A 24,339-nucleotide genomic window follows, 5' to 3' on the forward strand; every position below is an offset into this window, starting at 1 on the left:
AATTCCATCACCACCACTAGCTTTGTTCGTAGTGATGCTTCCTAAGGCCCACTTGACTTCACATTCCGGGATGTCTGGCTCTAGGTGAGTGATCACACATTCGTGATTATCTGGGCTGTGAAGATCTTTTTTTGTACTGTTCTTCTGTGTATTCTTGCCACCTCTTCTTAATATCTTCTGCTTCTGTTATGTCCCTACCATTTCTCTCCTTTATTGAGCCCATCTTTGCATGAAATATTCCCTTGGTATCTCTAATTTTCTTGAAGAGATCTCTAGTCTTTCCCATTCTATTGTTTTCCTCTATTTCTTCGCATTGATTGCTGAGGATGGCTTTCTTATCTCTCCTTGCTATTCTTTGGAACTCTGCATTCAAATAGGTATATCTTTCCTTTTCTCTTTTGCTTTTCACTTCCCTTCTTTTCACAGCTATTTGTAGGGCCTCCTCAGACAGCCATTTTGCTTTTTTGCATTTCTTTTTCTTGGGGATGGTCTTGATTCCTGTCTCCTGTGCAATATCATGAACCTCCATCCACAGTTCATCAGGCACTCTGTCTATCAGATCTAGTCCCTTAAATCTATTTCTCACTTCCATTGTATAGTCATAAGGGATTTGGTTTAGGTCATAGCTACATGGTCTAGTGTTTTCTCCACTTTCTTCAATTTCAGTCTGAATTTGGCAATAAGGAGTTCATGATCTGAGCCACAGTCAGCTCCCGGTCTTATTTTTGCTGACTGTATAGAGCTTCTCCATCTTTGGCTGCAAAGAATATAATCAATCTGATTTCGGTACTGACCATCTGGTGATGTCCATGTGTAGAGTCTTCTCTTGTGTTGTTGGAAGAGGGTGTTGGCTATGACCAGTGCATTCTCTTGACAGAACTCTATTAGCCTTTGCCCTGCTTCATTCCATACTCCAAGGCCAAATTTGCCTGTTACTCCAGCTGTTTCTTGGCTTCCTATTTTTGCATTCTCGTCCCCTATAATGAAAAGGACATCTTTTTTGGGTGTTAGTTCTAGAAGGTCTTGTAGGTTTTCATAGAACTGTTCAACCTCAGCTTCTTCATCATTACTGGTAGGGGCATATACTTGGATTACCGTGATATTGAATGGTTTGCCTTGGAAACGAACAGAGATCATTCTGTCGTTTTTGAGATTTCATCCAAGTACTGCATTTTGGACTCTTTCATTGACTATGATGGCTACTCCATTTCTTCTAAGGGATTCCTGAGCACAGTAGTAGATATAATGGTCATCTGAGTTAAATTCACCCATTCCAGTCCATCTTAGCTCGCTGATTCCTAGAATGTCGATGTTCACTCTTGTCATCTCCTGTTTGATCACTTCCAATTTGCCTTGATTCATGGACCTAACATTCCAGGTTCCTATGCAATATTGCTCTTTACCACATTGAACCTTGCTTCTATCACCAGTCTCATCCACAACTGGGTGTTGTTTTTGCTTTGGCTACATCCCTTCATTCTTTCTGGTGTTATTTCTCCACTGATCTCCAGTAGCATATTGTGCACCTACTGACCTGGGGAGTTCATCTTTCAGTGTCCTATCTTTTTGCCTTTTCATACTGTTCATGGGGTTCTCAAGGCAAGAATACTGAAGTGGTTTGTCATTCCCTTCTCCAGTGGACCACATTCTGTCAGACCTCTCCACCATGACCCGTCCATCTTGGGTGGCCTCACATGGCATGGTTTAGTTTCATTGAGTTAGACAAGACTGTGGTCCGTGTAATCAGATTGGCTAGTTGTCTGATTGTGGTTTCAGTCTGTCTGCCCTCTGATACCCTCTCTAAGTGCCTACCGTCTTACTTGGGTTTCTCTTACCTTGGATGTGGGGTATCTCTTCACTGCTGCTCCAGCAAAGTGCAGCCACTGCTCCTTACCTTGGACATGGGTACCATTTATTATACAATTCCATTTACGTAAAACTCTAGAAAATGCAAACTACCTTACAGTGACAGAAAGCAGATCAGTGGTTGCTTAGGACAAGAGGAGCAAGAAGAGAAAGGCAAAAAGGACTACAAATGGACGTGAGGAATCTTTAAGAGTAATAGATAACTTTATTACCTTGATTGTAGTGATGGTTTCATGAGTGTATGTGTGTGTGTGTGTGTGTGTGTGTATGTCAAACCTTATCAGATAGTGCAGTTTGAACATTTCCAGGTTATTGTTTGCCAAATATACCTCAAAGGGGCTGTTTAAAAAAAACCTACAAGTAAGTAATAAAGAGACAAACTACCCATAAATGTGAGCAAGTTATTGAACAGACACTTTACAAAGGAAGATACAGAAGTGGCCAGTAAGCACATAAAAACATCACACACAACATGATTAGTCATCAAGGAGATGATAATTAAAATCACAATGAATTACCACTTCACACCCACTTAAATGGCTAAAAATAAAGGCTGACAACCCCAAATGCAGAGGAAGATTGAAAAGGAATTCTCATACATATCTGGTGGGAACATAAATTGTTCAACCACTTCAGAGAATATTCTTATAAAACAATTCTCCTTTGTGGCACTTCCCTTTCTAGGTAGTTATCCAACTAAATGAAAGCATATGTTTATACAAGGTCGTACACAAGTGTTCACGGTAGCTTTATTTATACCACTCCAAAATGGAAACAGCTCAGATCATAAAGAGGTGAATGAATAAAAATCAACTCAAATATATTCAGACAATGGGATACTGTTGTTGTTCAGTCACTAAGTCATGTCTGACTCTTAGTGACCCCATGGATTGCAGCACACCAGGCTCCCCTGAACTTCACTATCTCCTGGAATTTGCTCAGATTCATGTTCACTGAGTTGGTGATGCCATCCAACCATCTCATCCTGTCACCCCCTTCTCCTCTGCCCTCAATCTTTCCCAGGACCAAGGTCTTTTCCAATGAATTGGCTCTTCGCATCAGGTGGCCGAAGCATTGGAGCTTCACCATCAGTCCTTCCAATGAATATTCAGGGTTGATTTCATTTAAGATTGACTGGCTTGTATTCCTTGCTGCCAAGGGACTCTGAAGAGTCTTCTCCGGCACCACAATTCAAAGACATCAATTCATTGGTGCTCAGCCTTCTTTATGGTCCGACTCTCACATCTGTACATGACTACTGGAAAAACCATAGCTTTGACTATGTGGACCTTTGTCTGCAAAGTGACATCTCTGCTTTTTAATAGGCTGTCTAGGTTTGTAATAGCTTTCCTTCCAAGGAGCAAGTATCTTTTTATTTCATGGCTGCAGTCAACATCCACAGTGATTTTGGAGCCTAAGAAAATAAAACATGCCCCTGCTGCCACTTTTCCCCCTTTTATTTGCCATGAAGTGATGGGACTAGATGCCATGATCTTAGTTTTTTGAATGTTGAGTTTCAAGTCAGCTTTTTCACTCTGCTCTTTCACCATCATCAAGAGGCTCTTTAGTTCCTCTCCACTCTCTGCCATTAGAGTGGTATCATCTGCATACCTGAGGTTGTTGATATTTCTCAATTTTGATTCCAGCTTGTGATTCATCCAGCCTGGCATTTCATAAGATGGAATACTACTCAGTAATTAAAGGAAAGAAGAAACACTTTAAACAGCATAAATAAATCATCATACTGAATGAAGGAAACCAGACACTGTTGGCTCAGATGGTAAAGAATCTGCCTGCAATGCAAGAGACCTGAGTTCAATTCCTGGGTTGGGAAGATCCCCTGGAGAAGGGAATGGCTACCCACTCCAGTATTCTTGCCTGGAGAATTCCATGAACAGAAGAGCCTGGTGGGCTACAGTCCATGGAGTCACAAAGAGGCAAACACGACAGACACAAAATATTACATACCATGTGATTCCATTTATATGAAGTTCTCAAATTGGTGAAACTAATCTAAGATGGAAAAAATTTAGAACAGCAGTTGCCCCTATGTTGAATTGTGGTGGGAACTGATGGTGAATGAAGTGCTTCCCAGGTGGCTCAGTGGTAAAGAATTGGCCTGCCAATGCAGAAGACACAGGAGACGTGGGTTTGGTCCGTGGGTCGGCAAGATCCCCTGGAGGAAGAAATGGCAACCCACTCCAGTATTCTTGCCTGGAAAATCCCATGGGCAGAGCAACCTGATGGGTATATGTCCGTGGGGTCCCACAGAGTCAGACATGACTTAGCAACTGATGACACACACACACTGACTGGGAATGGGCACAAAGGAAATTTCTGGGATGTTTATAATGTTCAGTATCCTGACAAGAGTTTGGAGTATGTTTGTCAAAACTCACTGCATGGGGCACTTAAAATTTGGGTATTTCACTATATGTAAACTTTACCTCCAAAAAACAGAAAATAACAGTAAACAGGTATGCTAGGTAATGCTAGGTAGAGACTCTTGAGGAAAGTGGAAGAGGAGAGTGAAAAAGTTGGCTTAAAGCTCAACATTCAGAAAACTAAGATCATGGCATCCAGTCCCATCACTTCATGGCAAATGGATGGGGAAACAGTGGAAACAGTGGCTGACTTTATTTTTCTGGGCTCCAAGATCACTGCAGATGGTGATTGCAGCCATGAAATTAAAAAATGCGTACTCCTTGGAAGGAAAGTTATGACCAACTTAGCATGTTAAAAAGCAGAGATATCACTTTGCCAACAAAGGTCCGTCTAGTCAAGGCTATGTTTTTTGCAGTGGTCATTATGTATGGATATGAGAGTTGAACTATAAAGAAAGCTGAGTGCAGAAGAATTGATGCTTTTGAACTGTGGTGTTGGAGAAGATTCTTGAGAGTCCCTTGGACTGCAAGGAGTTCCAACCAGTCCATCCTAAAGGAGATCAGTCCTGGGTGTTTGTTGGAAGGACTGATGTTGGAGCTGAAATTCCAATACTTTGGCCACCTGATGTGAAGAGCTGACTCATTTGAAAAGACCCTGATGCTGGGAAAGTTTGAGGGCAGGAGGAAAAGGGGACGACAGAGGATGAGATGGTTGGATGGCATCACCAACTCAGTGGACATGGGTTTGGGTAGACTCTGGCAGTTGGTGATGGACAGGGAGGTCTGGCATGCTGCAGTTCATGGGGTCGCAAAGAGTCAGACATGACTGAGCGATTGAACTGAGGTGATGCTATGCAGTAAACAGGTATGCTAGGTAATGCTATGTAGCTCTAGGTAATGCTATGCAGACTGGAGTGTTAAGGGGTGAAGTGTGCTTGTATGTCTGCAACTTTCTTTGAAATGGATTGGTAATATAAGGATGACCATGCAATCAAGCAAGTTTGGCATAATGCTAATTATATAATATTGGTGGTTGGTACGTGGGTACACATCTTTCAATTGATCTGTATGTTGCAAAGCTTTCATAATAAAATGTGGATGGTAAATAAGAAAGGCAGCATGTAGTAAATAAAATTGCTAGAAGAATATTTAAGAAGTTGATTACAATCATTATCATTAATAAAATAAATGTATATTAATAAAAAATGAAAAGTTAAACTGTGTCCTTCAAAGTCAGTTTCAGTGCCCAGCTTCATCCTTTCAGTGTGGCTCTTTTTCCCTTGGCTTACTCCAGCATTTTCCTTTTGATACTAGAATATGCCTAATTGGTTCCTATCACAGGGAATTTGCACTTGCTGTTCCTTTTGATGCTCTTCCTATCAACAACCTTCACACTGAGTTCTTGTAATTCAAGTCTCATATCAACCATAGCCTCACTGAAGTTTCCCTCCCACCACTCCCAAACACCACCCTAAATGATGTTCTTCACAGTTCTTATTCTTATGAATTGTTTGTTGACCCTTGTTTATTATTGTTATATGACCTTTATGAAACAGGAATCTTCAAAAAAGCATGGATGGGCTTAGAACACTGCAGAGCACTGCAGCTTCTCAGATCTTTGTTGACTGGCAGATATTCATCTGGAAGCAGCTGTCAATACTTGCAGCAACCCCGATCCAAGAATCCTGTTCTTTTCATAATATGACCTGCTATTTTGAAATTTACTCAAATGTGTTTCCCTTCCATCTTTACTCGAGCACATGGGCACGCACGTACACACACACACACACACACACACACACATTCACAGGAGCCCTTGGGAGCCGAATGCACACCCCCTGAGAGCAAGGATGTAGCCTGGTTTTGCTCACAGCCGTATTCTCAGTATCTGGCACTGCTAGGGCTCACAAAACCTTGCATGAATGATTGAGGCACTTTGATCCCTCCAGTGGAGGCTGGCTTTGCTCTGCCTCGCCCTCCCTTCTCATCCCCCCCCCCACCCATATTCCCGTTCTAAAGGCGCCCAAGAGGGAGGGGTCCTGTCCATTTCTTCGTTCCCTCCTTCGTAGGCTTGTCAGTTTATTCGCTAGTTTACTCATTCATTCATTCATTAGTACTCTCATTCCACGCCTCCTGCCTCCACCGAAGCTTCTGGCCTGCACTCGCGGCTCCCCCAGGGTCGGGCCTGACCCTCCCCAAACCCGGGCTTAGCCACACCCCCTTCCCGTCCCGCCCCCTCTCCGGGCCAATCGAGACTGGCGGGCCGGGCGGGGCCGGAGTCGGGGCGGGGCCTTGCTCTCTCACTACCCACGGCGGCGCCCGCGGCTCCGGAAACGCGCCGCTGGGCTGCTGGGCTCAGCAGTGCGCTAGCTGCTCCGTGGCGCTTCCTGCCACGCGGGGCCTGGGCCTCGCCAGCGCTGCTCCGCCAAGAGCCGCGCGTCGCCCGCTGCCGGGCTATGGTGAGCGTGCGGGCCATAAGAGGATGTGCGCGGGGCCCGGGAGGGTGCGCGAGGCCAGGATGAGCGTGCGGGCCGCTAGAGGATGTGCTGGGGACCGCGGATGAATGTGCGGGGCCCGGGTGATCATTTGGGCCGCGGGAGGATGTGCAGGGGGCGGCCCAGGAGAGTGTGCAGAACTGGGGTGAGTGTTCCAGAAAGTGTGCGGGGGGAGGGGGGCAGAAGGCGGCCAAACCTTGTTGGGGAGGAGCGTTTGTGTTCCCGCGGGAAGCTGCTCTGCCCTGGGGCCAGCTGGAGAGGGGGACGGGTCCGAGATGGCGGGCAAGAGGAGGCCGAAGGCCTTACCGCGGCGGGCAGGGGGCGATGGTCAGGGGCGGGAATCGCTGGACGTGCCGAGGCCTACGCTGCTTTGGGGGTGACACTAGGGGATGGGAACTGGCCACTATGGAAAGAGGGGTATCTCCCGCCCCAAGCGCAGAAAAGGCCGACTGGAAGAGGGCGTTGTGTGGGGGAGTGTGTGTTAAAGGGCTTTTCCCCCGTCTGGGGGAGGGGCTGAACAGCAGCCAGAGACGCTGTACTGGGGACGGTTCCTGCTGTACTGGGGACGGTTCCTGCAGGCGGAGTCCCTCTTTTCCTTTTAGGAAGGGATCAAGCCTCGGCTTGGCAGGGAGGGTGAGGGGGTAGCCTAGAGCCCAAGGGCTGTGAGGAAGGGGGAGGGGCAGCCCTTGCTGGTGAAAACGAGCCCAAGGCCCTGGATCTGAACAGAGCTTTTTCTGTCGCCCTTCTCGGGCTACATCTCCCTCTCCAGTGCCCACCACCAAACTCCTTTACTGCCTCCTCTAGTCTATATTTGGTTGATTAATTACATGTCTTTTTCCATCCTCCCCCCCAACACAGGCCTGCGGCAAAAAGCCCATGGTCCCTTTCACCCCCCCACACACACTGGCCCTCTTCCCAGAAGTCCCACCCTGTTCCAATTGACACCCTCCAGCCAGCGTTGGCCCAGCCAGGGGCCATCAGCCCCCTCTAGTCTCCTTGGTCAGTGAAATATTTCCTCTTCAACCTCAGACCTGACATTTTTCTTTTACCAAAGGATTTCAGATGGGCTTGCTAGAACAGCACCCCCTCTAGGTACTAATGCTGCCTCACCCCATCCCCCATTCTCCCTCCCCCACTGGGCCTTTAAGTCAAAGCAGCTTGCACAGTACCTGGCGCAGTCCAATCCATTCTCTCAAAATGTCTTAGGATCTGCATTTAGAATTCTATTGAACACTGATTTTCAGCCTTCTTTGGGTGAGAAACCCCTTAGAAAATCACTAGAAAGTGTGAATTCCCTGCCCAGAGATCTGACAGTCGTCAGAGAGTGGCATCCCATTCAAGAGGCTCATGGGCCAGAAACCTGTCTGCTGAGCACTGGAGGTGAGGAAGCCTCCAGATTCTAGATGGGCCCAGTGTTAACAAGGCACAACTCTGCATCCCAGTATCCTGAGTGCTGGTTGAAAATGCAGATTTCTCATCCCCACCTACACCTGCTACTCTGCCCCTTGAGTTGTTAGCACACCCCAAGCCAGGGGTCTAACACACCCGTCTACTCTGGCCCTAATTTGCCTGGACTCCGCAACTGGCCCAGGGCCCCTTGGTATTTGCACAGCATCCCTCATCCCCATTTAGAATCATTCATATCCAGGACAGTGTAACTTAAATGAAGCTATACTTAAATTTTATTTTCATTTTCAGTAAGATAGCATGCATCTTCTTGGGGAAATGGGAACATAAACCTTCCCTCAATTAAGTACAACAAACACTACAAAATCCCCTTCTGGTCTACCTCCTGGCTTTTTATAGAAGGCAAAGAAAATGGAAACCTAAACAGAGAGGGGCAGGTGCCCAGGCAGAGTGAGAGAGGAAAACTGGAGAAGACAGAGACAGATGCCTCCCACCCACGCACACAGAAAAAGGCACACACAGACGCAAACATCCCGAGAAACAGACTTTCCTGGTGAGACACCCTCTCTATTGGCCTTTTAGAATTCAATTCTAGTAGCAGTGCATGTGCACAGTACAGGGTGAGCCCAAATGGGCATTGTAGCCACATCCTGGCTGGATGAGTTGAGAGCTCAGGCCCTGGCATCCCAGAATTGCCTGACTCGGATGGATTGGTATCTCAACAGTGTATTCAGTCTCACAGCCTGTCCTTTGAACACTTGTGACCCAAAAAGACATGTTCCCAGAAGTTGTCCCCAAGTTCTGTCTTCCCAAATTATTTTAGTCCAACAAGTAGGACTTTACCTGCCTGAGTAATCGCTTAGAATTGTTCTGAGACACGATGCCATCTCTGTATGTCTCTTTTGGGTAAGGCTGGATGTTTATAGACCAGATCTGCTGGCCTTAAAGCTGGCCGTGCTGTTAGAAGACCTCATGGGGATGCAAGGTGGTGAGAAGTATTGTTTTGGTTCTGGAAGCTCTTATATTTTTATATATGCCAGTGCTGTTGGACCATCTTTGTCCAGATATAGTTCTCTTGATCTGAGCAACACAACTCAAGGGAGAACAGATATCCAGTAAGGATAATTGGGAATCCAGGTGATTAATAGGATGATTTAGGATTGGGGTTAGATATGGGAGAGGGAGCTGAAGGCACCTATCTGAATTAGATGATAGAAAGTGCAGTCTCTTGTTTGATCTATAAGGATTCCCTCCAGGGCATTTTTGCTCTGGCCCAGAACAGAAATGAACACCCTGAGCCACCTGTTATCTTCTAGGGTCTGGGAACATTCTGCTTCGGTCCTTATCTAGATGTTCCAGGGAGACCAGGTGCTTCTGGCACCCCTTCGAAGTTTCTGGAAGCTGCCAGTTCTAGTTTGCGTGGCTTTGCTCCCTCTCCCCTGCTCCCATCGCCCAGGGAAGACTGGCATCTGCTGAGGAGGTAACCTGGCTACTTGTGCCATGAAATCAGTCTACTGCTGATCTCTTAGGCTCAGAAGTGACCTTTCCTAGTAACCAGACACCCTCAGTAGGGGTCCCAAGCTCCAAGGTGACCAGAAGACACTGAAGTATTCCCTGCTTTTGTGACAAATGTTGGCTTTTGGCTACATTAAATTCAGCTGTTAATTTCTGTTCTTTCAAATCAGGGTGAAATGATTGTTTTGGTTTTCAGTGTTTCTGATTGGATACAGAAAATTGGATTTAAATAAGTTGGTTAAAATTTACATTGCCATCTAAAGCACTTATCAGGAACCTTTATTCACTCACATGAACTCTCAGGTTTTAGGAAGCATGATGTTTCAGAAATGTGTCTGTGAAGCAGCTGCAGAGTCTGTGGCACTTGGCTAGCTCCAGGGTGGAATCCACAGTCAACCTGATAAAGTCTTTATTCTCTGGGAGCACAGAGTTGTTAGACTACACTAAAGATCCTGCTTAAAGAAGAAAGATAATATTGTTTATATCAAGAGGCCAAGATTTGTTTTCCCACAGTCTTTCTACCGACTTCTCTTTGCTGGTTGGGCAAAGGAGTGCACTTAAAAGATTTGGGTATGCTTGTCCATGGTGAGTGAAAGTGCCTCACGTTCAAGGTCAGGATCTCCCTGTGTATCCATCGAGTACACGACAATGGTTTTCATATTGTGCCTGGAATCGATTTGACCTTGATCTCCCACGGTCCACCTTTGGAAGGCAGTAGACACCTGTGTGTGTCACTTTTGTCATGGAGCCCAGCTTCTTTTCCAGATTAGTTCCACCATTTTAAAGTGGAGTGGTTGGGTGCCATGGCTTCTGAATTATCAGATTGTTTTCAGGATTGATGATGATTTTATTTTTAACTGCAGTGGATCATTTTTAAATGATCTTCCTTTGTGTCTCATAAAGGTTTTCCCCAATATACCTGATTCATTATGCAGAGTTTATCTTCCTTTTGTGAAAGTAGGGCTCACTTTTCCCCTCCCATTTTTATGGACACCTTTGAAATGGCCTCTGTCTGTCACGGTCTCCATGTGTCCATAGTCTTTTGTCACTGTGGGTGGTGATCTGAAGTGCAGTTGGGTTAAATCCCCTGGGAAAGCCTGGTACAGGAAGGGCCAGTCCTGTTGCTACACTGGAGAAGATAATTAGCAATTCACTTGGGGGCTGTGTCTCCAGGACTTCATGCCAATTAAGTGAAAACACTTTGGTAGGATCCGCTCAATTAAATGGGAACTTTTCAGGAGGACCTGCTCAATTAAGCATGGGTGGCTTGGAAAAACCGTGAGTGAGAGAATGACGTGTGTATCTGTTGTGCATGGGACTGAAAGCAAGTCCCCTAAACCCATAAATACCATTAGGCTTCAATGACACAGTAGCCTGGCCTTTGGATAAGGCCCAGTGTTAGGTATTACTTTGTGGCATATTACTTCCCTCTCTTCTCTGGTGTGGCTCAAAATGCCTCAAATCTTGGGAGCTAGACCTTAGGCAATTTAGTTCACCCCTCAGATCCGTTTCTTCCTTCTCGGAAATGGAAGCAGTCGCTCAGTTGTGTCCAACTCTTTGCACATTTAAAGGAGAAGTATCTACATGCTCAGTCACTTCAGTCATGTCCGATTCTTTGTGACCCCATGTACTGTAGCCCGCCAGGCTCCTCTGTCCATGGGATTCTCCAGGCAAGAATACTGGAGTGGGTTGCCCTTTCCTCCTCCAGGGAAATCTTCCCAGCCCAGGGATTGAACCTGCATCTCATGCATTGACAGGCACATTCTTTACCAGTGCACCACCAGGGAAGCCTGTGAAGGGAGAAGCACAGTGCCAAATGCATAGTAGGTGCTCTGTTAATGAAAGTTATGTAACTCACCCCTCCCCCACAGGGTGTCACATGTCCACTGAGCACTAAGAGCTGCTGCCCCCTGAATGCTGGGGATTCAGGGGTGGCCAAGAAAGAGAAGGGCCCTATCCTGTGAGAGGTGACATTTTCCCCAGGGAGAATCAGGTAAAAACAAGCAATTTCAGAGGGTAAGTTTTAGGTAGTGAAATGTATTATAAGTAAACCATGATGGAGCTGGAGAGTGAAGACATTTGGAGGAGGTGGCAATTGAGTGAGGCCCGAATTCTTCGAAGGAGCCACCTGAGGCAGGTTCACAGGCTCTCAGGATTATTGCCTTGGTGTATTTAGGACGGGATGAAAGCTGAGTGTCTGGAAGGACTGACTGAGACATATGGGTCTGGTGGGCTCAGCCAGGGCCTTGGAGTGGGTTAAGGCCTTAGGTCTCTGGCCTGAGGGCGGTGAGGCGAGGCTCATAACAGACCATTTTGCTCAGAAGGTGAAGGTGAGATGTTCTCTTCTTCATTCCATTCGGCAACAAAACCTCAATGTCAATCAGAAGTCAGTTTTTTAGAATGAACTGTGTAAATAATCGATGACCAGTTCATTTTGTATTGGAAGCCAAAGTCAAACCAGATATCAGATGTATACCAGGAAGAAGGAAGCCCTGCCCAGGGGACAGTGGGTTACAGAAGGCTTGGCTGCTGGGCACCTAGGGCTTCCCTCACACACTAGGGAGTCACTTAAAGATGGAAGTAGAGTTTCTGTGGACTTTGGGGTCAAAGGAGGCTTTCCCTCACACCTGTCATATTGCTTATAGTTTGGGGGAATGATTCCAGGAATTCACAATCCCATGGACCTGCCTCTAAGCTTTCTGGGACTGCCCATGCATTCCTGCCAGCCCTCCTCTGTTGTGGCTTACCTGTGTGGGCACCTCAGGACATTACCCAGCTTCAAGGACTATTCCCTCTTGTCTTCTTGGCCTCGGCCCTATCTTCTCACATGCTGAGCATCTTTCTTATCCAAAGTCTACTGAAATCTTTTAAAATTGTTGTTCCTTTCTGGTTACTTTAAAGAAATGCAGCTTGGTTACTAAACATTCATTACAGAAACAGAAAGCTAAAGACCCTTCTAGACCTGGACTCTACCCCAGGGTGGTGCACATTGCAGTCTAGATGTGCTCATTAACTGTGAGTCACTCTCAGTTTATTCCTTTTTTTCCTTAAAATGCAAATATATACTGTTCTTTCCCCTTCCTCTACAATCTGTGATTTTTTAATAAACAATTACTGTCTATAATCTTATTTGAAGGAGGATTCAAATTTTTGTAATCTGCTGTGTATCATGCTGTATTGGCCGCCTGTTGATTTTTTTTCCTTTTCATATACTTATTTATCTTTTGTCCTATGTCTTTTTTTTTTTTGTCCCTTACAACCTATTGATTTTATGCTTGAGCTCACCAGTTTTCTTCCTGCTCTGAGTTCTAGGATTCTTCAGGAAGGTCTCCGTCTTGTTTTTATGACATTGGGATTACTGACACTCTTCCTGTTGGTTATACTGTATTGTTTTCCATCCTTTTACTTTTAACCTATCTCTCTCTTTACATTTAAAGTCTTTAACTTTAAAATTTCTTGTAGACAGCACATAATTGAGTTTTTTAAAGAAAATACAATCTGATAATCTCTGCAAATTAACTGGTGTGTTTAGTCCATTTATATTTAACTTAACTATCCATATGGTTGTGTTTACATTTGCCTCTTGCTGTTTGTTTCTGCTTGCCCTAACTGTTCATTTTCATTTGTTTTTTTAACCTACTTTTGGATTATTTTTTTAGAATTGTATTCTGTCTCCACTATTGCCATGCATCAGAGGCTTGGAGGGCTTCCTAAAGCACACAGTCTTACATTTTATTTCTATATATGTTATAAACCCCAATTGTTGGTTTTGTTTAGTTGCTAAGTTGTGTCCAACTCTTTTGCAACCCCATAGATTTAGCCCACCAGGCTCCTCTGTCCATGGGATTTCCCAGGCAAGAATACTGGGGTGAATTGCCATTTCCTTCTCCAGGGGAATCCTCCCAACCCAAGGATCGAACCTGCATCTCCTGCTTTAGCAGGTGGATTGTTTACCACTGAGCCACCAGGGAAGCCCTATAAACCCCATACTGCCTTACTATTTTTTTCTCTAAATGTTCAGCTTTCTCTTAAAGATGTAAAAGTGTTCTATATTTCAGCACATATTTACATTCCTGGTGTTCTTCATTCCTTTGTGATCCAAGTTTCCATCTGGTACTATTTCCCTTCACCTGAAGAACTTTCTTAAATATGTCTTATTGTGTGGATCTGCTGGTGACAGATTCTTTCAGCTTTTCTTTGTCTAAAAAAGTTTCTTTTTTGCCTTCATTTTTGAAGGATACTTTCCCTAAATATCGAATTCTTGGTTGACATGTTTTTTCCCCTTTAGCACTTTAAAAATGTCATGCAGTTGTTTTCTGGCTTGCACATTTTCTGATAAGAAGTCAGCAGTTATTATCTTTGCTCCTTTGTATACTACATCTTTTATTCTCTGGCTGCTTTAAGATTTTTTTCTTTATCACTAGTTTTCAGCAATATGATTATGATGTGTCTTAGTGTACATGTGTGGGGTTTTTTTCTGGTTTTGTTTTTTGTGTGTTTGTTTAGTCTTGCTAGGGGGTGATTGGGCTTCTTGGACCTAGGTTTTATCCAATTTAGAAAATAATAAATTTTAACCATTATTTCTTCAATTATACTTTTATCCCACCCCCCATTTTTCCTCATCTTCTTAGATTCCAATTACGTGTGTGTTAGACCACTTTCTGTTATCCCTAAGTCACTGAAATTCTGTTAAATATTTTTTTTCTTTCTGATCTTCATTTGGGATAATTTTTATTGCTAAGTCTTCAGATTTTCTAATCTTTTGGGGGGAGAAGGCTGTATCTAATCTGCTGTTAAGCACATCCAGTGAAATTTTCATTTTAAATGTTACAATTTTCACCTCAATAAGTCCCATTCAGTTTTTGTTTTTATCATCCATTTCTTTCATTATGTTCCTGTTTTTCTTTAAATAGTTATACATTGTTAAACTAGCTGTTATCCTTGTCTGTCAGTGATCATTTCTGGGTGTTTCTGTTATTATTTTCCTTTCCATGAGTCACATTTTTTCCCTGCTTCTTGGCATTTACTTAATTATTTATTGGATGTTGAACATTGTAGAGATTATGTTGTTAAATGTCTGAATTTTGTTGTTTCACTGTGAAAAGAGTTAGACTTTGTTTTTGAAAGTAGTTGCTTGTGGAATATTTTCATCCCTTCAAGGCCTATTTTTGTTTTTCTAGAGCAGATCAGGGTCACTCTGGCTCCAGGGATAAATCAGTCCTACTACTAAAGCATGGCCTCTCTGATTCTCTACTGAATACCTCAGATGATCTCTCAGAATTCTATACTCTGTTTGGTTGGACCCTGAATATCTCCCTACCTTTGTGTGTCTTAGGAATTATTCAACTTACAACTTCATGGTCATTGTTTTCCTAGTCTTTGTGAGTTTTATTGTATGCATGCATGGCTTAGTGGTCAGAAAAGACTCAAGGGGAATCTTGTGAAGATTTATTTGAGCTCTTTTTTCTGCATAGCTCCCTCATTTCTGAAACTCTGCTTTGCCTCAGCCCCTGAATGCTGGTCTGTGTTGATAATAAAGCCACCGAGCTCTGTTTGGTCCCCCTTTCTGGATAATCTAAGTCTGGAAATTGCCTCCGGAAGATATCTGGGACACTGATAAAGCTTACATTATTTGTTTCTCTTCTTACAAAGATCATCATCCAGTGCTGCCTGCTGTCCAATACTTAAAACTTTTGATTCACATCTATTTTGTCCAGTTTTGTATTTATTTATGACAAGACATTAAATCTGTTCCTTGTTATTCCATATGGCCAAAAGTGGAAGTCTCTGCCCATCCCTTTTAATATAACATCTAATTTTATGAAAAAGCATTTCTGAAGTATCTGGGTTCTGTACTCCTTGAGCTAGTGTAAAAATGCTTTCTTTTCATTTAACTATGAACCGAATTGACTTGATAGCAGAACAGAAACTGGGTTCTTGGTTCTGTGAACTCACTGAAGTGGGCAGTCTGTGATGCAGACACACCTGTGGTGGGATCTGAAAGAAAAAGGCAACTTGCACATGTGGTTCAGATCCTTTATTTAGCAACTTAGTATTTGAAGATTTTTTTTTGAGGTGTCTTTTTCCAGCTATAGTTCAACTTTTCATTTTGTCAAATATATCACAGAAATGTTCTTGTCTGCAAGCTGTCACCTGATGAATTGTTTCAGTGGGGTGGAGTATGGACTTTTGAGGGCCTTACTGCTAGTCAGGAAGCCCTGGCTCCTGTTCCCTTCCTTTTAGTAGCCTCTGTTTTTTTGTTGCCCCTACAAAGTTGAAAAGGATCTCTCACTTCCCAGTTATTTCTTCTGATGTTCTTTTGGGGAACACTGCCTTCCTGTGCAGTGTGAGCATGAAACTCTCCAAGGCCTATTGCTAGGAGACCTATGGCCAACCTGTCTCTGAGAGCCAATATTCCTGCCACTGGCTTTCAGTCTGAGTTTGTCTTCTCTCTGTGCCTGGGCTAACATTCATTTGTCTTGTCTGGATTCTCTCTGGGCTGCCTGTATCAGTTCTCTGCCAGCCCAGTTTCCCCACTGTTTGGGATACGTTTTCTTAGGTATGTCCATGTTCTAGCTTGTCAGTCAGCCTCTGTGCAAGGGAAGACTCAAGAAGATTTAAAACAAGTGAAAAGGAAATCACCAGTCTCATCCCATGGGACCCAGAGGCAAAGCTGCTGTTGCTCGCGGCTCTTTCCACTTTCATTAGCTCCCCCTGATCCCCAGGGTCTGGCCCTTACCCAAGAAGTCAAGTCCTGTCCAACTCCTTACCATTTCTGGGAAACCAAGTCCTGGCAGTGCCCCCTTGGAGAGCTTGAGGCTCAGATGAGCTGTGCCTCCCTCAGCCTAGCTTGGGAACCTGTCACTGCTTCCTGATTCTAGTGTTGGTCTCTGCCTCTTGCCCCAGCATAACACACAACAGGGCCTGAACCCCAGCTGCTATCTTTCTTCCATCTTTCTGCTTCTCTCCCCGGAGTCTGCCAAGGAATGGATACCTGCTGGGTTTGTAATTTCCATCATCCCGATTGGGGAGCTGAGTTTCAGTACAGGAAAGTGATTGAGCTAACATCCCTTGGGAAGACAATGGGAGCCAGGGCCACAGCCCAGGTCTCCTGGCACGTGGCCAGGTTCTCTTTCTAGGACTTCTTGAGGCTTATACTTAGATTTCCATGTTCGCATGTATACTCACTCTAGACTCTCACCTCTCATCCCTGGGGTTACTGGCACTGCCCTTGCCTCATTCTAAAATGGATGGAAAGACAGATTGTTCCTGGGAATTCTTTCAGGATTTGGTGACGTTTGGTAACGTGGCACAATACCTCATCAAAGGGAGTGATTGAGGCTGGACCCTGAGCAGAGGACCTCAGCATATTGAAGAAACGTGATATCTGTGGGTAAGGATGACCCCAGCCCTTTCACAAGATTTGCCACCAGCTTCATGGTCCTACAGAGCTGGGAGTGGGACAAGGGGGCACCTGACATAGCCCCACACAAGCCCAACTTCCAGCTTATGCTCCCTGGGAATGGGCTGTAAGGAAATACAGAGGGTCTGCTACACACGACCTGTCAAAGTAACGGGTGTCCCTCCAAACTCATACCGGCTTAGAAAGAAGTTAGAACAAACTGGCCACCATAATGAAATACTTTTTTAACCCACAAATTATGTAAATTTTATGGGAACTTTATTGTAGTTTACTGTTGAGAGAGGCTGACATGGCAAGTTCCTTTGCACCACGAGGGGCTGCATGTGTGAGGTGGGGAGGCTTCTTAGAAGGAGAGACTGCCAGGGGTCAGCTTTGATAGTTATGGAAGGACCCCAAGTTCAGTGTGCAGACCTTGAGGAGAGTGGACAGGGGAAAGGGAGGATCCACCCCTCAGGAAGATGACCTGGTACTCTATGTGGATAGACCCAGAGCTTGCTTCATGCAGCCCCTGGAAGGAGCTGACCATTGGGAAAGGCATTTGATATGAATGAATGACTTGCCTAAGGGAACAGCCACTCCAGCCCTTGAGGACTGAAAGGTTCCCCTTCAAAGGCCCCAACCTGATGTCATCTCTGGCTGCTGCTACTGCCTGTTTCTTTTTCCACGAGAAGGAGTTCCTGTTTTGACCCTCACCTTGGTCTCTCACCTGGAGCAAGTCAGAGCCATCCCCTAACGTGGATTGAGCTAAACATTCAGGTGAGTAAAAAATTTAAAGAAATGTCAGGGCATCATGGGGGAGGCCCAGCTGAACCTTTGGGGAGGAAGCCACATGTTTGGGGTGTGGCTTGATCCTCAGTCACCTTGAGAGGGAGCTTCCAGCAACCAGGCCCTTATGTCCTTTCCATCTACTGTTCTTATTTCTGGTTGGTGATCTCCTGCCAAGTGGTCAGCAGCTGTCTCAGGAGCAAAGTGATTGTTGACACTCACTCGTTTTGCTGTGATTGTTCCTTCCTCCTCTTGAGACTGCAGTGTCTTGTGGTTTTCGTTTCAGAAAGCATCTGGGCAACCCAACAGCCAATGATGGATGAAGACGCACAGTCACAGGAGATGGCCTCCACAAGCTCCCCTAGGGCCAGTGAGCCCAGCCCTGAGGTCAAACAGAATGGGGACTCCGGGGGGAAGGGAGGAAGCCCCCAGAATTTGCCTGTAGAGCATCACTTTGCATGTAAAGAGTGTGGGGATGCCTTTCGGCTTAAGGTCCTTCTGGTACAGCACCAGCGAATTCACAGTGAGAAGAAGGGCTGGGAGTGCGGTGATTGCGGGCAGGTCTTTTACGGGGTGGCTGAGTTAAATGAGCACAGGAAGAGCCACGTGGCTGCAGAGCCCCAGCCGGGCCCCAGCTGGGTCCTCGACGGGGCCGTGGAGAAGAGGGAGCAAATGGAGAAGGAGGCGAAACCCTTCGAGTGTGAAGAATGCGGGAAAAGGTTCAAGAAGAACGCAGGCCTCAGTCAGCATCTGCGCGTCCACAGCCGAGAGAAGCCCTTTGACTGTGAGGAATGCGGCCGCTCCTTCAAGGTCAATACCCACCTCTTCCGCCATCAGAAGCTGCACACTACAGAGAAGCCCTTTGCCTGTAAGACGTGTAGCAGGGATTTCCTGGATCGCCAGGAACTTCTCAAGCACCAGCGGATACACACCGGCCACCTGCCCTTCGACTGCGACGACTGCGGCAAGTCCTTCCGAGGAGTCAATGGCCTGGCCGAGCACCAGCGCATCCACAGCGGAGCCAAGCCCTACGGCTGTCCCCACTGTGGCAAGCTCTTCCGGAGGAGCTCGGAGCTCACCAAGCATCGGCGGATCCACACTGGCGAGAAGCCATACGAGTGCGGCCAGTGCGGAAAGGCCTTCCGGCAGAGCTCCAGCCTCCTGGAGCACCAGCGCATCCATACCGGGGAGCGGCCCTACGCCTGCGGCGACTGCGGCAAGGCCTTCCGGGGGCCTTCCGACCTGATCAAACACCGGCGCATCCACAGCGGACTGAAACCCTACGAATGCGACAAATGCGGGAAGGCCTTCCGCCGGAGCTCTGGCCTGAGTCGCCATCGGAGGACCCACAGCGGAGCAAGACGCTGCGAGTGCAGCGAGTGTGGCCGTGTGTTCAAGAGGCGGTCAGCGCTGCAGAAGCATCAGCCAACCCACCACGAGTAAGCGAGGCTCGCAGCCCCACGGCTGGCAGCGGATTCCTGTCGGGGCCAGGTCCCTAGAGGGGGAGGGCAGAGTCAAAGGAGATGAACAGTTTTGTAGTGCTTATATATTTTCTCTTCAAGAAAGGTTGAAATCAATTTATACTACCACCAGCAATTTATAAGTGTCTGTGTTTCCCATTTTGCCTATCGAGAGTAGCTTTTACCATTTTGATTGATTTTGGCTGGTTCAACTGGCCTCGAGTACCTTCAAGGTATTTAAACCCATAGGCCTTGAATCGGAGAATGAGAGAAGAGAAATCTGGATGTGGGAGGTGGAACTGAATGGAGATGCTTATTCTCCTCCAAGCTCCCCCTTCAGGGAAACGGAGACCCAGAGATATTCAACGATGGTGTCCGTAGATTGTGAATCCCGACTTTCCCTAACAAAGCGATCACCCCAAAGTTTTTGGCCTACTTGAATTTATAAATTTTTAGGGTTGTAAATAGAATAATCAAATGTCTTATAATATTTAATTTATTATTTTAGTTATGCATACCTATTATAAATCACGTTATATATAATAATATATTAATTTAGAAAATATTCCTTTCTTGCCTGACTCTGCTCCATGAGATCATTTTATCCTAATTCCTCCTATGCATTTCTAACCGCACCGTCTTCACCAACCTCAGAGCCCCTTTGTAGTCATCATTTTTAAAGCCCATCCAGTGGCTTCCATCTATCTGAGCTGTGTGCCACGTAGCACTGTGACAATCCCTGCACAAGGCTCTCACTAGAAATCACCTCCCACAAGCCATAAGTACCTGTTCATGTAACATTAGAATGATGGTTGTCCTTTTTTAATTTGTCCTATAGTTCTACAATGCACCCACATAAGGTGTTCCTTTTTTTAAATGACCTTTAAAAGGCTTTTTTAAAGCATTAAAAACTTGTCATTGTGAGCACATACTCTTAAGAAGTACTGAATCTGAGTTACATTTCTTTTGTGTCCTTTTTTCTTAAACCAATTCAACCTGGTGACTCCCATGCATATCCAAAACTAGCATCAACTGGAGTTTATTTCAGGCTAATGGGTCTCATCCCCAAGCAGGACTATTCAAAGTCAAGTATTTGAGAGACAATCACCATGATAACAATAACATCCCAAGGACTTAAGCATAAGGTGATGCCTCCTCCGGGGGAACAATAGCCTCTCCTGATATGGGGCCTAGATGGTACTTCTCCAATCCTCCATTTCCACCTCTATAAAATGAGGATGATCACAGGACTACCTCCTAAGGTTATCACAAGGACCATGATGCCTCACCTGGCACAGAGGTACACACTCAGTGAAGTCATCTGCCATCACCTCCATGGTTATTGCTGTTGTTCTGTGACTCACTGGTATCTGAACTGGGGATGAACCCAGGGCTCCTGACTCCTAGTCTCAACTTCTTTCTCTCACATGATGGCTTAAAATACTGTTTCTGTTTCCTCGCATGCAGATCGTATGTTCATCTCCTTTGACCAGTTATCAAGTTACCTTTGAATATATTGACTTTATACAGCAGTTCTTTCTATATCAATTGTGATGATCTCTTTGCCAGTTTTATTGATTTGCTCTTTGTAGCAGTTTTATTACATTTTTGTTGTGCAAGCTTTTGATTTTTACATATCCAAGCGTTCATTGTTGTCGGTTAAATCGTAACTTCCATTGCTTCAGTAGTTAGAGATGATGACATTTTCTTCTAGATATTGAATTACAAATGAAAAGTTGAAAGTCCTGCCCCACCAGAAGGTGGATGCTCCAGGTGGGCAGGCTGGATGGAAATGGGCCAGAGATGCAGGCTCACTCCTCATCCAAGATGAAGACTCTGCATGTCTGTGGGCAGTACTTGACTTTCCAACCTGGCCACCCAGACACTCAAGAGAAATTTCCATCTTGGATTAGCCAGAACACTCTTGACTGTTCCTCAGCATAGCCCTGGCCTTCAGCAGTGGGGCAGGACCTCACTTATGGGTCAGGATCAATGGGGCGGTCCAAACTTGGTCTTGGCAGCAGCTGGCCAACCTTCCAGCTCCTGGGAGCCTTGGCCATGGCTCGGTGTGGATTCAGTGCCTGAGCAGCAGATCCACCCAACAGACATCTCAAACACGAAGACTCAACCGACTGATGGCTGTCACGTGGATGGTATCCTCTTGCTAGAGAGTGATTCTGGAACTAGAAAGAGGTCAGCAGTTCGGTGGCTTCCACTTTTGGTGACTAGGAGGAAATTCACCAGTGTGTTCTGATGTCACCTCCTGTATCCACATCTGTGAGGGGGTGACAGAACAAAGGCTTGAAGACAACCCTGCCCCTCTGATGGCCACACCAGGCCTGGGCTGTGACTTGCCACAGCCTTGCCCAAGAGGGGCAGTTAAAACAAGGGTTTGGAGGGCAATGATGCCCTTCTGATGACAGCCCGTGTGGCACAGAAATAGAAATTGGTCATCCTGGGACTGGGCTCTCACTTTCAGCAGCCTCCCCCAGGAGGAACAGCAGCAAGGGCTAGCCAAGAACCTGGCCCCTGTAGCGTGACTTCTCAGCAGGTGTGCCCGGGGTAGAGGGGGAACTTGAGAGCCTGCCAAGGAAGGGCACCCTTCTGACAGGCCCACTGGGGCTGGGAAACAGGGTCCCACAGTGACCCTTGTGACCTTAGCCAGAGGTACTCTGGATTGGCCCCCCCCCCAGGTCACACCAGTGGCTCTCTGCAACATCTCCATCCTGACCCCCAGGCTGGAGAGAAGCTGACAGATCTTGTTACATAGCAATTCTTTCTGCTCGGGGGCCTCAGTTCTTGCAATAGTTGTAAATCTATGTCTGAAATCACTACTTCCTGTCTCATCAGTTTTCTCTTTTCAAGCTGTTAATGATATATTTGCTGCAACTGTCATTTGGTAATGAATGTTGGCGTCCATGGGGCCAAGTCTGGCATCACAACCTGGAAGTAGCCTGCCATATCTTGCCTGGGTTTTAGGAAGGATCCAGATGCAGTATTAACTCAGAACTTAGCATCGTCGACACCACTCCACTTGTCCCCAGCCAGGACCCAGCACCTTGGCACCTCGGCACCTTGTCATGCCCTCCTTTCCTTTGTTCCATTCTCAGTTCTATGATTTTCTCTTGAACAGACCGTCCGCCAGAGTGAACACATCTTTTCTGTCACTGTGTTTGTGGGTGAAGTCCATGCTCTCTCTGTGGCTTTAACGTGTGTCCTGTAGTTGCACCGAGTTCAGTGTTTGCCTCGGGTCCCTGGGGGAGGGGGTGAATTTCCTTGGACTCTCTAGGTCTACTGCTACATCAGATGCAAAATGTGATCAGACTTGCTGTCGTGTGTGCTTGTCTATGCATTTATGTATCTACCTCATTTCATTTTTCTTTCTAATCACACGTATTCCTTTTGCAAGGCAAATGGAGAGCAGGTTGGTTATGTAGAATGCCAGCTGTCCTTCAAAATGGGTCCTTATATTCTGAAAAAAACCTCCCATCACTTTTATTAAAGTTTTGAATACTTGCTGAAATTTTCAGAAGAAAGTAACCGTTTACCACTTCTGCTGCTTAATAAGATGAACTGTGTGGATTAGTTGTGTCTTACCCACTCTCCAGCTTCCAAAATGAGCCCCACCCTGTCCTGGTGGGCATCTCTCTCGCATGGGGTTGCATTCCACATGCCTGGGGCTGTGCCCTGTTGTCTGCTATGTGAACCCCACCCCATCAAGGTCATGTTCATTCAACCAGAACTGAACACTTGACTCACGGGCAGTAACTGGTCGACAGAGCTGGAGACATGGACCAGATCTTTAGGGTTCTCTGTGAAGTGTAAATAAGAAAACAGAAGTTTCTAGTTGGTGCTGGAAGGAAGAGGGATCCACCTGGGATTTAGGGGAGTTGCCCTGATGGGCAGCACCAGCTTGAAGATCTATGGACTCCTGCTGGGCACCTTTAGAGAGCCTTGACCCCAGCACCACAAGGGAGCCTGGCAGTTCCCTTCTGGGATCTCTGGCAACTGCCCTGGTCCACTTGTGTCCCGGCTGTAGACCCCCTTGACCTGAGCCAGCTTGAGTGGGCCTCTGCTTTTTACAGTCTGTCAAGAGCAATTGCATTTCCCCATTTGTCCACTTCCTGAGAAGAATCACATGGTTGACTTTCCTCATGTCCTACCCAGCCCTTGTCCCCAGACCAAGCCCCACCTGACTGTTCTAAACACCTCTTTTCAATGTGGTATTCTGTTTGCTAACATGGATACAAATCTATGCCTCCCAGTCTCGCTGAGTTTGACCAATGATTTTTCTGTCTGGGCATTGTTCCTTTCCTGACCCCATGTTTGCCCCAGGAAATGAGTTAAGTCACTGCTCACCCTATTCTTGATTTTGGAAGTGTCTAGCTACTTCCAGCTACTTCCCAACTGTCAGATTGGGAAACTGATAACTTCTGGATAGCTAGTATACTTACAATGTGTAGTTCTCATTGCATCTGTTCGGGTGGTTATTTTCAAAAGTAGAAATGGTCTCTTTAAATAAACATGGCCTTCAGTGTTACTTGCAGAACTGAGAACAGTTATTCCCTGCCCCAGTTCATGTTTTGGTTGTTGGCTTTCTTTTCTCATTCCTCCCCGGTCTCCTTAACTTGTCTGTTTTACAGCAGTTACTATAATCAGCCTTGCACTAGCGCTTTGCTCTCCCCACCTTCCCCAACCCGTTAGATTGTGAGCTCTTAGAAGACAGGGGTGGCCCTTCTTATCTGATTCCCCTTCCAGATCTAGCACAGTGCCTTGCATCGAGTAGATTTCAATAAATATATGTTAAATGGCATTGGTTGTCCTTGACTTATTTTGTCAAAGCTTGATTTATCAGTTCTTCCCTTTTTCTCCACATTCTGGACTCCAGCCCTTGTCTTGCCTCCCCCCATGCCCTGCAACTGCCTGCTGGATGCCTAGAAGAGAAGGAGGGATCCCTGGAGACAGAAAGTTGGTCTTCCTGGAAGTTCGAGCTGTCCCTTGGTAGAAGGGCCCTGTCATTCAGC

At 45.8% G+C, this 24,339-nt stretch overlaps 1 protein-coding gene across 6 annotated transcripts; it reads left to right on the forward strand.

Moving 5' to 3' along the window:
- Nucleotides 1-6,555: 6,555 nt before the first annotated feature.
- ZNF275 (zinc finger protein 275) lies at nt 6,556-24,128 on the forward strand. 6 transcript variants are annotated; one of them, XM_043458770.1, is made up of 4 exons: nt 6,556-6,709; nt 16,953-17,060; nt 17,574-17,846; nt 18,142-24,128. In XM_043458770.1, exon 4 carries the CDS (start codon nt 18,168-18,170, stop codon nt 19,296-19,298), a length of 1,131 nt encoding a protein of 376 aa, XP_043314705.1. In that variant the 5' UTR covers nt 6,556-6,709; nt 16,953-17,060; nt 17,574-17,846; nt 18,142-18,167; the 3' UTR covers nt 19,299-24,128. The 6 variants fall into 6 exon arrangements, with proteins under 6 accessions (XP_043314705.1, XP_043314706.1, XP_043314704.1 ...); XM_043458771.1 differs by having other exon boundaries at nt 17,656-17,846; XM_043458769.1 differs by having other exon boundaries at nt 17,762-17,846.
- Nucleotides 24,129-24,339: the final 211 nt, after the last annotated feature.

The sequence above is a fragment of the Cervus canadensis genome, chromosome X (genome assembly GCF_019320065.1).
Source record: "Cervus canadensis isolate Bull #8, Minnesota chromosome X, ASM1932006v1, whole genome shotgun sequence".
Taxonomy (NCBI): domain Eukaryota; kingdom Metazoa; phylum Chordata; class Mammalia; order Artiodactyla; family Cervidae; genus Cervus; species Cervus canadensis.

Excerpts from the sequence above, each read along its gene's own strand:
- ZNF275 (XM_043458770.1), top strand. The coding sequence starts at position 18,168 with ATGATGGATGAAGACGCACAGTCACAGGAGATGGCCTCCACAAGCTCC.